This window comes from Vitis riparia, chromosome 12, assembly GCF_004353265.1.
Source record: "Vitis riparia cultivar Riparia Gloire de Montpellier isolate 1030 chromosome 12, EGFV_Vit.rip_1.0, whole genome shotgun sequence".
NCBI lineage: Eukaryota > Viridiplantae > Streptophyta > Magnoliopsida > Vitales > Vitaceae > Vitis > Vitis riparia.
This window is the reverse complement of record NC_048442.1, coordinates 16836178-16852027: the sequence shown is the minus strand read 5'-3', so window position 1 is coordinate 16852027 and position 15850 is coordinate 16836178. Positions and strand designations below refer to the sequence as shown.

Genomic DNA, 15850 nt, shown 5'->3' with positions numbered 1-15850 from the left:
AGATTATTACTTTTATTATAAAATATAGGTATGACAAAAATATGTTATAATTATAATATAAATACACTTACATTACAATACATTATAATAAAACATAATTAGGAAAATTTTGAAATTTTTTATAAAAATGATAATTTTGTATGATCATACCATATTTCACAACATACTTATATCATAAATATTTTTTTTAAAACAAATGAAATATTAATTTGAATTCATGAGACTCGTAGTTTTTTATTTTATATATATATACAAAAATTATTAAATATTTTCAATGCACTAGATGAATGTTGTTAATATATTGATACGATGTATTAATATCAATAGAGTATAAATAATCACTTTTAGAATTATTACTTTTGTAATGAAATATAGGCACGACATAAATGCATTATACTTACAGTACAAATATACTATCATTATAATATATTACAACATAATTTAATTTATTTTTGTTTAATTTTTTCACGTGCTATATTCCTCAATGAATAATTGTGAGTTATTCCATTTAATAATTGTGTGTTAGTCAATTGAATATTTATATATTATTCAATTGATGGATGCTCATAAAAAATAATTATTCATTCTATTATGGTAAAAAAGTTTTTAATTGTGTGTTTCATATATAAAAACGATATAATAACTTTAGGATCTGGTTTTTATTTATGAGTTATTGAAAATTATTTTTTTTAGTTTTTTAAAAAATCTCAATTTTTTTGAAAAAGAAAAAAGAAAAAATAGCAAATTTTTAAATAGTCACTTGATTATTCAAAAGTGAACAACCCTTTTTTCGGGCCCATAAAATACTTATCATCGTGTATGACCTCCACATCATTGACAATTTTAAATTTATTTATAAATAATATAGAAAACATATTTAAGGATAAAATTGTCCTCTAAAAATCATTGAGATAAGTGAGTCTTCCTAGTAATTATACCATCTAACTTACCCTATTGGGTAATTCTCCTTTTAAAATTCAAGAATGTATCCTCCATACTTAATACATACATGCAATGTACATTGGTTGTGTGATGGTATTAGTTGTAACGAACGGAATGCACAATATTGAACACATGACGTGGTTAAGTGAGGGTAAAATCATCATTTTCATTTAAAGTGTTATAAACCCTATTTTTTTTATAAAAAAAAAAATATTTGAAATGGTATTTTCAATAAAAATTTAGAAATCATATTTTAAAATTTTAGTTTAAGACACATTTGAAATCCAATTTTGAAACCATGGTTTCTAAATTTGTATTGAAACCACATTTTCCAAATGTGATTTCAAACTTTTTTTTAAGAAAGATGAAAAAGATGGACTAATATGTACAATGATTTCAAAATATTCCAAAAGCCTATGTTTTGTGCTAAGTGCCAATTTGAGCTAATATTCTCTCTCTTTTGACTTCTACGTTTATCTCTTTATGTATTTCTTTTAAAGCTCATGCACCCACTCAATCATCTCATTATTCAAAAACTAAAAGACATTAGTTATTTTATGGTTTATACGTGCTAAGTTAACAATTTAATTTAAAAACTCGAGTTATTATGTAATGGACTAACAACGTCAATGGTGTTTGCTTTTTGGTAAAATAGAAAATGTCAAAATATTTTACTTTTTTTCTACAAAATTAAAAATAATCTATTATTGATATCAATTAATATAATTAAAGTGAATTTGTTATCAATAAATTTGATTTAGTTATATTGATTAATATCAACTTATTACTTTTACCTTAATAAAAAGTCAAATATTTGTGTACGCTCACTATTTAAAAAAATTGAGAATTAATGTCTAGTATGGAGTTTTGAGAAGTGTTGCAAAATCAATTAAAGACAACAAAAGGTGAGGGATGATGTGGGCTGGGCTTGGGCTTTGAGGCTTATCCCAAGGTTAAATGGAGAAACCTCAGAGAAGTAAAAATGTAAAACAACGATTAGGCCCAACTAAAGGCCCATATCACTGAAACAATAGTGAGTGAAACAAATTTTAGGGCTTCTGGTTTACCCTGGCTTGGAGACAGTGGGCAGGCCCCCGTATGGGCCCAACATAACATGGAAAGCCCATGTTCCCAGGACCCATCATCACTACAAAACCTAAAACCCTAGCTTTTAGGGTTTTAAGGGTTTTAAGAAGCATGTAACGTATTTTCCCAAACAACTCCGCTGAGTCTCACAAACTATTTATATTTCACCATTTTCTGTAGCAATGGATACCCTCTTTTCTGTCGGCCCGCCAAAATTTCCCCTGCAGAGCCCTTGTTTCTGTGTTCGGAGATGGTAGGATTCGTCTCCGGAGACCTCAACCAAGGTTCAAAACTCAAGGACTCCGACGACCCGCTTGATCCATATGAAAAAATCGACGATTGTGGTTTAAATTTCGCGGATTCTTTTCTCGATTTTGAAAATATAGACAAGTGGATTGAAGAAATGTCAGAGCCGGATGGGGTAGGTTCAGAGAAGGTTCAACTTGCGGGCGCTGAGAAGTGCACTGAGATGGCGGAAGAAGGGTCTTGTAAAGAAACTACTTTTGGGGGTCCAATTGCTGATGGGTCTAAGGCAAGTGTTAATAGTTCGGAGCAAATTCTTGATGGGTCTGATGGTTGCGCGAAGAAGTTAGGAGGGGAGTCTATGAAATTTGGGAATTTGGGGTCTTTGATTGAGGAAGAGATGGGGAAGGTTAGTTTGGTCGGGTTGGAGAAGGATTCCGTTCGTGTTGGTGGAGACGGTATGGAAAGTGGTCATTTAGTAAATAATTCGGATACTCTGAAGACTGATGATTTAGTCAGGGATGGTGACGAGAGTGAAAGTAGTTCGGAGTCTGAGGGTTCAACTTCTTCTTCATCATCATCATCTTCATCAAGAAGTGGAGATGATGATGATGATCCCGCGGAGGAGGAGGAGGAGGAAAAGGAGGAAAAGAAGAAGGGAGGTGAGGAAGAGAAGGAGGTGATGGGTGTGGAAGGAGAAGTAGAAGAAGGGGAGATAAGGGATGACTACGGCCATGATGATGATGATGATGATGATGATGAAGAAGATGATGATGATGATGATGTGGAGGAGGAGGAGGAGGAGGAGGAAGAGATGATTGCTGGAAGTGATTATGATGGGGAAGATGACAGCTGCGGGAATGTTAAGGGAGGAGCAATTAAATCCAAGAATGAGATTGAGGTAAATAATTATAGCCTTGGTGATAGTTTATTTCTATTTTAATCCATTGAAATTGTGCTGTATTTTATAATACATAATAAATGTAGTGCGCATTGCCTACCAGAAAATGAATGTAACACAATTTGTTGCATTTCATATGTCATGCACGTAATTTATGGACACTTCTTTCAGTATCATTGCTCCGTTAGATGTTTCCGAAATGACTTAGTTTAATTATTGATTCTTCTTGTTAACCTTTTTAAGATCATATGCATGAGATATTTATGCAATTGTCTAGTTATTTGTTTGTGGGTTATAATACAAGCATTAAACTTGATGGGTTGATTGTGTGTGGTCCTAGAGTTCTCTAGGAGAATAATTTGGTTAGCTGGGGCTCTTATAGCTTGCAGCTGCCATTACCATGCAGTAGGTATATGTAACTCATCTTTATGGGCATGGAAAGGGTAGGAAAGTTCTACTAATCCATTTGAGTAAACAAGAACAAGGAGGGATCAATGGATGAAGCTAGCTTCTGGTTACCTCTTTTGAACTTTCAGAGGATAGCAGTCATTTATATTCAGGATTATGTAATAAAACATCTTCTTCCCCACATTTTAAATATTATATTGTTATGAGATTCTGTGGTTAGCGTATGAAATGTAGCACCAGCTAGTTGTCGTTACAAATGCCTTGGATTTGGGTTGACTTAGGCTATTTGGACCTGATAGTGCTTTGACATTGGCTGTGTAAACTGTGTGTGAGTAACAAATACAGAAGTTAGTACTTTTTGAACAGCTACTTTGATAATCTATGACATATATTTGTGTCTTGAACTCAACTCATAAAGATGCGAAAGTACATGTGTAGGAGAAATCTCTAGCCTGTTTTACCATGTCTAAATATTAGTGAACCTCTATATTTGGTATTTTTGTTCTTTCATTCATAGCATCGTGCAATTCGATTTTTCTGATAATAATATTGTCATTGTCCTGCAGGCTCTCCCTCCAGTTCCTCCATTGGATGTAACCTTGCAACCACATCACCAGACCCTGCCTGTGGGAGTTGTTTCATCGGTAAGCTCATGGAAATCCATAAACTCTGGGATAGGAAAACAAACCTTATATTTTAAGCATAAATGCTGATGATGTCTCAATTGTGCATGATGTTTTTTACTGAACTGATTGATCCATTCTCTAACTTGGTGTTCATTTTCGATATATTTTTAATTGGATTAGCTTGGTATTATATATGAGTTTACAGATCATTGGTGCCAAAGTCGTTGTAGAAGGGGCAGAGAAGCACAAACCTCTTACTGAGGGTTCTATTCTCTGGATAACAGAAAGCAGGTCCCCATTGGGGCTGGTTGATGAAATCTTTGGTCCTGTCAAGAACCCTTACTATGTGGTTAGATATAACTCTGATAGTGAGGTCCCTGCTGGGATTAATGAAGGCACTTTCATCTCATTTGTTCCAGAGTTTGCCCATCATATTCTCAATGAGAGGAATCTTTATAAGAAGGGATATGATGCATCTGGAGAGAATGATGAAGAGGTGTCAGATGTGGAATTTTCCGATGATGAGGAAGAGGCTGAGCACAAGAGAACGCTGAAGATGATAAAAAGGGGAACAAATGACCAGAAGCCTGGAAACAAGAAGAACAAAAGAAAGAAGGTTAAAAATAGGGATGGGGCCTGGAAAAATGGTCAACATTCAACGGCTGCGGATCAGTTTTTTGATGATAAACATTCAACAACTCCTGATCAAGACCAACATCATACACCACAGGTGGCAGCATCAAGCCCTTTTGGTGGGGGGCAGTTCTTCGCTGGTGGAGGACTTGTTCCACCATATCCGCAGATGGCACAGGTTGCTGGTTTTATCCCACCTCCAAGTGGAATCTGGGCAAGTGGAATAATGCCTTGTCAGCAGCAACAAAGCACAGTCTTTCCTAATAGCTTTCCCGCAGACACACTGCCATGGCCCCCACAGAACCATCACCCGCATCCCTTCCAAATGCCAATGCCGAATGGAATGCTGTTTCAGCAGCAATTTGATCCTGGTCATGCAGCATTTCCTAATGCCATCTTATCTTCTGGGCAGGCAAATTTCTTCATGAGGCCCACATATCCACCTTGGCCTGGGTTGGGAGCTCAAAGTGGCCTCAATCAAGCAGCATTTGGGATGGGTTTGCAGGGCCAACATGCACGCCCCATCATAAATGCAGGAGAGCAAGGAGCTTTGTCCGGCGGATTGCCTATGGGACAGAGTTGTGATGTGCAACCACCTGCTGTTACTCAGGGTAAAATCCAAGCTTCCCAGCAATTTAATCAGCGAGCATCCTTTGGTCGCGGGAAGAAACCATTTCACAGAGGGGGTGGTCGCTTTGCAGGTGGAAGAGGAGGAAGAGGAGGACGAGGCCAACAGCAATCCAAGTGAAGTTTACCATGTGTCATCTATCAAAAAAAAAAAGAAAAATCCAAGGGAAGTTTACCATGTGTTCTATAAGTCCCTTACAGTAGCAGGTCTTACAATGTTTCTCACGCAGCTTCGCTGTGTTCTTATGATGAAAACCTTTGCAACCTGAAAAAGTAGAAATGGTAAAAGCGTAGTAGTTCCCCTTTTAACTTTCCTACGTTGTCTCAAGGTTAATATTAAGTATATTGGAAAACGAGAGCTTTACGATTTTGTGGTTATTCACTTTATGAATTGGATGTGACACATTTGAAAGTTGAAACTAACATGACAGATTGCCCCTCAATAATTTCCTCGGTTTTTTTATTACCCACTGGTCCAAGTTATGTGGTTCTAAGTGCAGCAGGCAGAGCAGTCAGCAGATTCCATCATAAAATCAAGGACGAAGCAGATTCAGTTTTAGTACCAAGCCAAACATAACCCTTAATTTCCTTGCCATGCTCATTAAATTATAGTACTTTCGTCAGCATTTTTTGAAATCTTTCCCTTCCTCTGAAACTGGGATGCCAACTGGTTAAAGTTCACCCTTGAAGCACCTGCAAGTGTCTGACAGAGTGGCAACACATGCATTCAGAGTATCAGCACCACCTTCATCTCCACTGGTTACTTCTAAGGTCCTATATTTCCATGAAGCATATGGTTTCAAGGTCCAACTGTGATTTTGCCTTACTGTCCTATGCTGAGAATATGCTAAGCTACTCAATAGTCAATACCAAAATTTAAGTACATACTTGCAGAAAGCATAAAAATAAATAAAATGGAGTAAACAGCATAAGATTAGGACACCGAAATAGGAACATCTTCTTGGAATGCCCAATGTAAATTTCCAATTTAGAGAATAAATTACTGAATTCTCAGGTTCTAAACTAGTCTTCGAGCAAGCAGAAAACTGAACTCGAAGACTAGAACTTCAAGTTTAACATAGGAATTGTCACTGATGGGAATTGTGTAAATGTGGGGTTTGGGGCTAAGCAATGAAGCAACATGAAAAAAAGGGTCCCACCAAAATGGAGAAAGGAATATTATGACTTGAAAGGACTCTGGAGTCTCAAGCTACTGCATTCCTTGTGAAGTCGATGCAGGTCTGGCAACTGCAATCTGAGAAGCGGCAGATTTCACATCCAAAACATACACAGGAGGTGCAACCCCTGCATGTAGGAGATCGTAAGCAACCTCTGTACACCCTGCGGCTTGCACGTTCTTCTTCGTCCTCACATGTTATTCTGAAACACAGGAAAGCCTGGGATATCAATTCATAAATTAAGCATTTGAACAAATGAACTCCAGAAAAATAATGGCACAGTGTTGACTAGTTGAAACAAGTGCATGCACAGCAGAGGGCAGTTGCATTCTTAACACCCATTCCCCTAATTCATAATTCAGCACATATGCCTAAAAGGCCACTATAGACGTAATCACACCCAATTAAGTTTCTATAATAAACTTTTATTATTTCAAAGTTCAAGTAGTTCCCCACAAAAACAAGTACCACCTGGTTCTTTGAGAAGTTGATAAAGAAGTCCACTAAAATTAAACTATATTTTAATCTTCTCTTTTCGATCACAGTATGAATTTGAACTAAGCAACCATAAATTAAAGCAAGTAGGTTACTAGTCAGTCTTCCTTACACCTATTGTTTATTAAAACATGCAATGAAGTGTTTAATGAACATGGGTTAAAAGCAAATCTTCAACCATTCCACCAAAAATAGTACTCAGGGTCAGGGTAGGCTCAACAAGAAAACAATTTTAATGAATATTTAATACCATGATTAGAAGTCAATCCATACACAAGTTCAGTTGTGCCATCTAGGTCGATAGATTAAGCATGTCGCGTATTTAATGGGTTAGCATGGCATTCTTGGCATAATATTTTAGCAACATAGAAATTTGCATTCTTGAAAGTTAAAAAATGGAAAAAGAAATTACTTCCCCAAACAAAACCAATGCCAGAAAGGCACACATAAATTTAAAAAATACGTCACTGTAAAGAGATTAAGGCATTAGAAAAACTAGTGCAAGCCTGGTTTTTCATATCAATTTGTTTCTCCACAACAAAATATTAACAAAAGCATCTTTAAGTGTCGATGACATCAAGCAATATCTCAGTTTCAAACAACCCTATGAATGCTCTCCTTGCAGCTCATTATGGATGATTTTAAGGTTTTTACCCAAACAACTAAAAGTCGTTTTCCTTGTAACAAGCAATGACAGATCACCAAAATATGAAACAAGTGAATTAGAAAAACGATTCACCAAGGGTTATCAGTCCATAAAAAACTTAGCACTCTCATTTCCACACAAAGGCCCAGTTTCACTTGGAGACTATTTAGGACTATTCTTTTCCAATCAGTATAGAACCTGCTCATGTGTGATTTGACTAAACTATTTTTTTGCTCTCAGCCAGCGCAAGTAGTTACATCAAATAAAGACAAGAAAGGGGTTTTGGCTCTCAAATTCTACAATGATTTATATAAAGCATTGGCATAGCTTTTCAACACATTCCAGGGTTATAGCTGTTTTACATAACATATGGCTGCTCCCACAACAATATATGGTGGCTATTTAGGCCTCCTTCAAATCCAACAATATCACATCATCATAATGGTTTTGTTGCTTTTATAACAGTCAATGATATGTTGTAACCGCTTTAACAGGGCTGCTATAGTGCCATTTCTCATATTAAAGAAAACAAAATCAAACTAGTGAAACTTGCATATTTGTTCTACCAGGAGTCCTCTACGAGTCTAGAGTCCCAAATGTAAAAACCTTTAATCTCTTCATCCTTCACAAACCTCTATACTCCTTTTCTTTCCAACACCAACCACGACCATGCTCCCCCTCAGTTTAATTCACCCCCCTTTTTCCTCTTACCCACAAAGATCATCAAAATAAGCCCCCATTCTTCCAATTTTCTATTATAAGCCTTTCATTTATCAAGGGAATCTATTATGTAAGGCAAGATTGCAAACCATTTCAAACTCAAGTGTTGTATCTCATACTGATTCCAACCTTGAAAACAACCTTTTGCATGAGGAGTGAAATTTAACAAGGAAAAGAATGTGATAGAATCAAAAGCAGAAATCTCCTTGCAGAGAGAGGAAATTCAAAACTTCATTCGACTATATTATTTAGGACAATTTTTCTTATTGAAGATTGATGTGTCAAGCACCAGTCATCATGACACCAGCATCCACATGCATTGACATGCATCCTACACTCCTTGAGACATGATATGTTACACCTTTACTCATATTAACTTAGCATCCTTGTCTTACATAACCATTAGGTTGACCTAACTTAGACTTTCTTCCTGTGAGGACTTCTGTTTTGATCCATCCTTCAAAAATATCCTTGTAACACATTCTTCTAATTCTGAATGATAGGAATACACATAATCCTCTCACCTACAACTCATTTAATAAACAAACCATACCTTGATTTCATAAAATTAAAATTATCATGGACTATATCTTTATTCATTATGACACTCATCTTATCATTGCAATGCCTTTACCGTGAATTACATCGAACTAATAGATTCACACCAGCACACTTTTAACAGAAAGACGAGCTCTGCTATTACCTATATAACACATTCTTTTAATTGCTAATGATGCGAATACACATAATCCTCTCACCTACAACTTGTTTAATAGACAACAGACCATACATTAATTTCATAAAATTAAAATTATCATTGACTATATCCTTATTCATTATGACACTCATCTTATCATTGCAATGTCTCTATTGTGAATTACGTCGAACTAGTTGATTCACTCCAGCACACACTTTTAACAGAAAAATGAGTTCTGCTATTACCTATACTTTCTTTAGGAGGGACACAAAGTTGTCTTACTCAAAATTTCAATATAAACCAGTTTTATTGCAGCAGTCATACAACACATGCATAAAAATATTTGACTATAATTCAATGAGATTCTGATAAATATAAATATGCAATAATTAATCACTTACATAGTCTACTGAATAGTTCACTGACTTGGGAATTCAACAGCAATGCATACATATACCCAGAAAGATTAAATGTCCTTTTAGCAAGAAAAGTTGCTACAACAATTCAGCTGGCACCATAGTACCACAAATTCAATGTTTGTCATGATAATATTTTAGAATCATCAATCTTTACACAAACCCAAGAGGGACGATGAACCATACAGCAGCTAGAACTTATAATTGTCTAATAAATGAAAAGTCCTTTTTGGAGATTGTAAAAGATGTATGAGGAAGAAACCAGAAATATATTGGAAGCGATCATTATTACTCACTCTTTAATAATCACTATGCTAATGCGTGAAAGAGAATAACACACAGCAGTTAAATTTCCAAATCTGATCATTCCTATGCCTAATGGCATACAGGTTGATTCACATTTCATCCAGTGGACATTGTAAAACAACCTTCATTTTCTGTGATGTTTGGATCAAAGAATAAAAACAAGTTTTTACATTTCAACATCTCAAGCCTCCACAGATATTTAGCAACTAGAAAAAGCCTCTGAAAAACAGATTGGAGTCTTTTGATTTGAGATGATAAATTCCCTAGCCCACTAGTTCATGTTTTCTTCACACTTCAACTATGACATGAGAAGGGCCTTCTTTGGACTTAGACAGTTACCATTTACCAAGTTAATCAACATTACTAAGACTCCAATACACTAAACTCCACATTCCTTGAATTGTATTGAGCAACTTGTATCTCCAACTAATGACTTTAGGAGGAAAACTGACACCTTATAGGTTAGTTACAGGCACAAAATACTTCATGGTGCTACAACTGAAAATGCCCTTAACATGCAAATGAAAACACTAGACACTCGATATCAGCAACTGCTCTTGCCTATGGTAGTAGAAAAACAGGTGAACATGTGTACGCAGCCTCTGCTGCTGGTAGATCCACTGTTTTATATCCCAGGGCTGCAAATGAGGATAGTGCTTGGGAATGCTACACTAGCTCAAGTACCTTTATTACACTAGAACGGTGGGTGGAGGAAGGGATTCAAGAGAAGCTGTTGTAACAATATAAAGAATGCATAACATGAACCGAAATCTGGGACAGGCCAGCACAGGAAGCAAACAATTAAGATACAGCTGCAGCTGGAACTAACAAAGAAAAGCAGCTGAAAATGATTAGCAATCTCCACCATTTTTTTTTCTTTCTGCTCTCTAAATGGAACTGACCTCATATTTCTATATATGTTTTAGTGGGGTGAAAAGATAAAATTCAATAACATAATCTAGAATGCTAATGGCATATATCAGAAAGAACAAACTCTAACAGGTATCATTAAAAAAAATGGAAAACAATTTATTTAAGAAGAGCAGGATGGAATCATACTTGTCATATGGCAGATCAGGACATTTCCAATTCACATCTGCCAAAGCATCATGGTGAATTCGGCATTCCTCTTTAGACCGGAGACGAAACCTGCGCTCCTTGTTACACCTAGTACAGCGAACGAATTCATCTCGATGACATACTCGTCCATTATGGGATCTGTGAGACCCATTAGCATTTTTTGATGCTTGATTGTAGTATTTAAGCAGCACTGTCTTTGACAATGGAACCTTCTCCCCATTAACTATTACCCAGACATTGTTCTTCCATTTCCTAGCTGTCTCTCTTCCAGAATGCTTCTCAAATGCAGCTGGGGTCAACTTGTCTAGTCATGAAAATCACTGATTTAGAAACATGAAAAAATTCATTTATCAAAGAAAATTAGAAAATTAAATGATCGCACCAAGAATCTGAGGAAAAAAAAAAAGAATTAAAACCTCAAATGTAACAATAGTATACTATAGGCAGATGTACTGGACACTGGAATACTGATGTTTCTCATGAATTGACCACATCCTGACAAGTGTAGCACATGATGGAATTATGGGTATCAACTACCACTTGTTGGGTATCGTCTTAAAGATCATATCTACCAAGATCTAAAACATTAACGTGATGGTCTTGCCCATTGCACCCACCATATTCTTTTGATAAAGTAAGAATAGGGCTGACGGTACAAAGATGAATAATTACAGACTAGATAGCCATAAGCAACTTAATGATAAGTTTTGTGCCTAAATGATCTCAACGTGGGTCCAAACACCTGTTGTGAACTTGCTCTTGAAAAGTTTGGGCAACTTTTATAAAAGAATGGCTTTTTCTCACTTTGCGTTATCCATTACTCCTACAAACAGAATCCACTCTCGGCTGGATGCCTAAGTTTTCTGGAGATGTGAAGAGAAAATCATTAGTTCAATCCTGAGCTTAATTTTTGCCATTAAAACTTCTCAAAGTTTTGAGTACTTATCCGACTTTGGCCCTTTAGCTTATGTCAAACACTTGAGCTAATTTAAAACCAATTATTCAACAGGCAATACTTAATAATCAAACTTTTGCAGGAATTTTTGAACTTTTCATTAGACTCTGAATTACAGGTCTTGCCATACGACTAACCAGAAGTACACAATCATGTAAGGGCAGATTAAATTCCTTTTCACTCAGACCACCAATTGTCATGTGAGGAAATCTATTCCTTCTGCATGGTGATTTCTGATCACAGCACCATAAAAACAGAAACAAACTCAAAACACTCAAAATCACAGAACCTTATAACAACTTGAAATCCCATGTGCATGCTTCTCATTAAAATCATAAGAAGACATGACTTCTTGCCATGAGATTCTGAGGTAAAGGATGAAAAAAAAAATATATAGACTTACTGCTCTTGTCTTGACTTATCAGGAAAAAACACGACATCAGATCATAGACAAAGCCCATTTGATTCGTGAAGCTTGCCATATGATAATACAGAGTTTTACTTGGTCAAACAGAAAAAACAGAATCCTAGAATCAAAAACCAATGTCAAAGAACCTACGCCAGGCATCTTACAATAGCATCAACAATGAGAGTGTAGGCTTAACCATTCCACAACGGCTCAAAGGAAGGTCCTTTAATCAATACACAGGCCATCGGTGAATCTAAACCATACCCTATAGAGTAAGAAACGTAAAGACTAGAATTGCACTATCCTGTTGTATGATAAGAAAAGAGAAGTTCGTCACTCAGACAAATCAACATACACATGAACTGTGTGACAGAAAACCTAAACATCTTACATAGACTTTCATCAATCCACATTCTATTCCAAAACAGATGAAAGAAACAAAGTGGGTGACATTAACTTCACGGCCCATGTACCTTAAAACTCGATATACACATATTCAACATGCATAAGAATCAAAACCCATTTGCCAAAAACAGTAAAACTCTTCATCAAATATACATTCTTTTTGTGGCAGCGATGAACTCCTAACCCAGTCCACCACAAACCAAACACATACACACATCAACATGCATAAAAATCAAAACCCATTTCCCAAGAAGAGCAAAAGAATATGCTTATATATGGAGAGAGGGTCCGGAGAGAGAAACCTTCCTGACAACCAGGGGTGCATTCACAGGTGATTTCAAGATCACCACCAATGAAAACCCTAAGCCGTCCAACAGCATCACCATATCTATGGCTGGTACACCCACACGTCACCTCCACATAATCTCCACCTCTCTTAACCCCACTTATCTCTCGCAATTCCTCATCACTGAACATCAACTCCCCGCCACCGCCACCCCCATTCTCCATTTCTCCTCTACCTCCAAAAAATACAAAAACCCCCAGATCTAATCAACCCAAAAAAACTCACGAAATAAACCAAGAAAACCAATCAGAAAAATAACATGGGGGTAAGTCCAAAGGCCGCGTTTGGTAACATGGAAAAGCACAACCAAGGAAAAGTCTCTCAATGAGCGCGCATCTCCACGGCTCACCCCGAGAGATCTGGTGGAGAAAACGTTGAAAAGGAGAGAGAGAGTTTATCGTAGAGAGAGAGAAAGCATTTAGAGAGAGAAGTTGGTGTGGGTGTTGAATGAGCTGGACAATCCAAAACAAATGTCGTGGGGTGGAGGGTTAAAGGGCGCTCTCTCCCCCTAATTTCTTCCCCTTTTTTTTTTTTTCTCCTTTCTTCCTTTCCCTCCTTAAGGCCAACGGAGTTGATGTGGGCTTGTGCTACTTGCATGACATGACATGAAATAAAGTCTCAAACAATAGTAAATAAATATCTGTTGTTTGATAAAAGTAGGGTACCCTACGGTTTATGGGCAAATCCCTCTCATGGGAAGGGGACGAGGTTTTTTTTTTGAAAGCTGTACTCTTTTTAATTTTTTACACCTACTCCTCTGTTTGGCTGCTCTCTCTTTTCTGCTAGGGTTTTTCGCTGCCTTCCCTTTTCATACCATCAAACACCATACATTGTTCCATCTGTTGGCTCACAAATTCACTCCTACCATCACAAATATCTATGTTATTTGATTTTGGTGTGATAAAAATAAGGTGGTCACATAGTTGGGTTTCTAAGAAAAAGGAAAGAGAAATTTCGTTTTTTCATGGTAAACGAAATTAGCACTTTGACGAGATTTATGTTGACATGTGGGTCAAGTCATTAAAATTTAGGTCAATAAAACACCACATGAATTTGTTTTGGTCAATGTTTTGGGTAATCTATCTCGTGCGAGAAAAATCTTCTCCTGATGAAATTATTGTCACATGTGACTTATTAACAAGTTTGAAACGTGCAGCATGAACAAGTTGTCAAGTGAGAGAGAGAGAGAGAGAGAGAGAGGGGGTTCATATTGATTTTCAAGCATAGGATAAGGGCACCTCTTTTGAATATAATAGAGGAAAAAGCCCTCCTCAAAATGGCATGAAAGAGACAAAGGGTTTTCTCTTTTCAGTCCTTCCTATATAGAATGGTACACCTTGGACCTCCACTGTTTCTTACATGTCAATCTCCATGAAATTCCAATCCTTAATTTGATGGGGTTTAGCTTTTTTCATCATTTAAGTGTTCATTAGTTTTTTTTTTTTTGAACATAAGGAATCCTCTAATGAATAATGATCATCAGCCCTCTTCCCTCTTTCCCCTCATGGCTCTCTCACTGCATTATGCACAAATGAGTTGATTTTGGGGAAGCCCACTTGATATCAAAAGGGCAACAACTCATTTGTATATGAGTACCCTTATTAAAAAGTGGGATATATGTTTAATGGGATGCAGGGGTGTTAATTACTGGCCTCTTTTTAAGCACCCAAGCTCCTTTCTTGGTACCCCACAATTCCCTTTTTTTTTCTTTTTTTTTATAATTGATCTTTTCCCACTCGGTCTGGGTAAATACTTCCTTTTACCTAGTCTCAAAGCTGACCTTATCTTCATGTCATGAGATTCACAAATCTCAAGAGGATGCTCTAGTCATAAAGGTCATATGCGTATGAATCCATCAATCACATAAACATGGCATCAAGCACTGATAACACTTAACAGAGCTTACATCAAGTGCTGCCAAACTAATGCAGTAAGTTTGCAGGGCCTATCATGTGGGCTTTTGAGCAAGAGGATACTGATCATCAAATGCTTTGATTTCTGGACAAGTTGTTAGTATTATGACTCAGTACTTTTATTACTGTTGCTGCAATGATCATCCGTGCTTGCAGCACATGTTTCTTGCACGTATGTATGGCCCCTTCATAGCTCAAAAACTAGCTCAGAAGCTCTTATACTTCATCAGCAGGTAGGTTCCCAGTTCCAAGTTCCAAGCTCCAAGCTCCAAGCCTCCCTTTTTAGGCTGTCCTACCAGCTGCAGTGCCTGATGCATCTAGATGCATATTGCATATACACATACACTGGTGGGCAACAAGGCCAGTCATTGCCCGCTAGAGTTTTCCCCTACCATCGTCTTCTTCCTCTTTCACTTTTCAGTGAAATACAAAAATCCTCCATTGTTCGAGATGGATTGTTTTACAGTGAATACTTCATGGCCACATAAACTTAAGCTGAAATGGACTGTATTCAATGGAAGACTGGATCCCCAGAGCAATCAGTTAGAAGGGAGTTGGCAGACAGACACAACAATATTTTTCCATCTTGCAATGCTGTGGTGTAGCAGTCACGGATTTTTTTAGCAGCAACCCTACTGGAACTACATCAAACAGTATGCCTCTGTCAACTTTTTCTCAAGGAAAATAAAATTTTCAAACCCCCAGTTGGCCGGTCAGCTATATCTACAAAGTTTAGGAGACCAGGTTGATGATTATGCGTAGTGATTACAAGCGTTCTGATGTATAAAAGTCAAGGCAGCAACCCCTTTTGAAGGGGG

General features: G+C 36.9%; 2 protein-coding genes across 2 annotated transcripts; one reads left to right on the top strand and one right to left on the bottom strand.

The window, feature by feature from the left end:
- The first annotated feature begins 2140 nt into the window (after window positions 1–2140).
- Window positions 2141–5865, top strand: LOC117925882 (H/ACA ribonucleoprotein complex non-core subunit NAF1-like). Its single transcript, XM_034844990.1, has 3 exons — window positions 2141–3172; window positions 4147–4224; window positions 4412–5865. Exons 1-3 carry the CDS (start codon window positions 2279–2281, stop codon window positions 5585–5587), a joined length of 2148 nt encoding a protein of 715 aa, XP_034700881.1. The 5' UTR covers window positions 2141–2278; the 3' UTR covers window positions 5588–5865.
- A 511-nt stretch (window positions 5866–6376) lies between these two features.
- On the bottom strand, window positions 6377–13619 carry LOC117925883 (protein ULTRAPETALA 1-like). Its single transcript, XM_034844991.1, has 3 exons — window positions 13076–13619; window positions 10984–11308; window positions 6377–6846 (listed from the first exon to the last, which is right to left on the bottom strand). The coding sequence occupies exons 1-3, from the start codon at window positions 13281–13283 to the stop codon at window positions 6672–6674; spliced, it is 708 nt and encodes a 235-aa protein (XP_034700882.1). The 5' UTR covers window positions 13284–13619; the 3' UTR covers window positions 6377–6671.
- Between the last annotated feature and the right edge of the window lie 2231 nt (window positions 13620–15850).

What these genes read in the sequence shown, in the direction of transcription:
- LOC117925883 (XM_034844991.1), bottom strand. Translation starts at nt 13,283, where the DNA reads ATGGAGAATGGGGGTGGCGGTGGCGGGGAGTTGATGTTCAGTGATGAG. An exon ending in CACCCCTGGTTGTCAGGAAG is followed by an intron (nt 11,309 to 13,075) that starts GTTTCTCTCTCC and finishes TTTCATGACTAG; the next exon opens with ACAAGTTGACCCCAGCTGCA. An exon ending in CCTGATCTGCCATATGACAA is followed by an intron (nt 6,847 to 10,983) that starts GTATGATTCCAT and finishes CCTGTGTTTCAG; the next exon opens with AATAACATGTGAGGACGAAG.
- LOC117925882 (XM_034844990.1), top strand. Translation starts at nt 2,279, where the DNA reads ATGGTAGGATTCGTCTCCGGAGACCTCAACCAAGGTTCAAAACTCAAG. An exon ending in AATCCAAGAATGAGATTGAG is followed by an intron (nt 3,173 to 4,146) that starts GTAAATAATTAT and finishes ATTGTCCTGCAG; the next exon opens with GCTCTCCCTCCAGTTCCTCC. An exon ending in CTGTGGGAGTTGTTTCATCG is followed by an intron (nt 4,225 to 4,411) that starts GTAAGCTCATGG and finishes ATGAGTTTACAG; the next exon opens with ATCATTGGTGCCAAAGTCGT.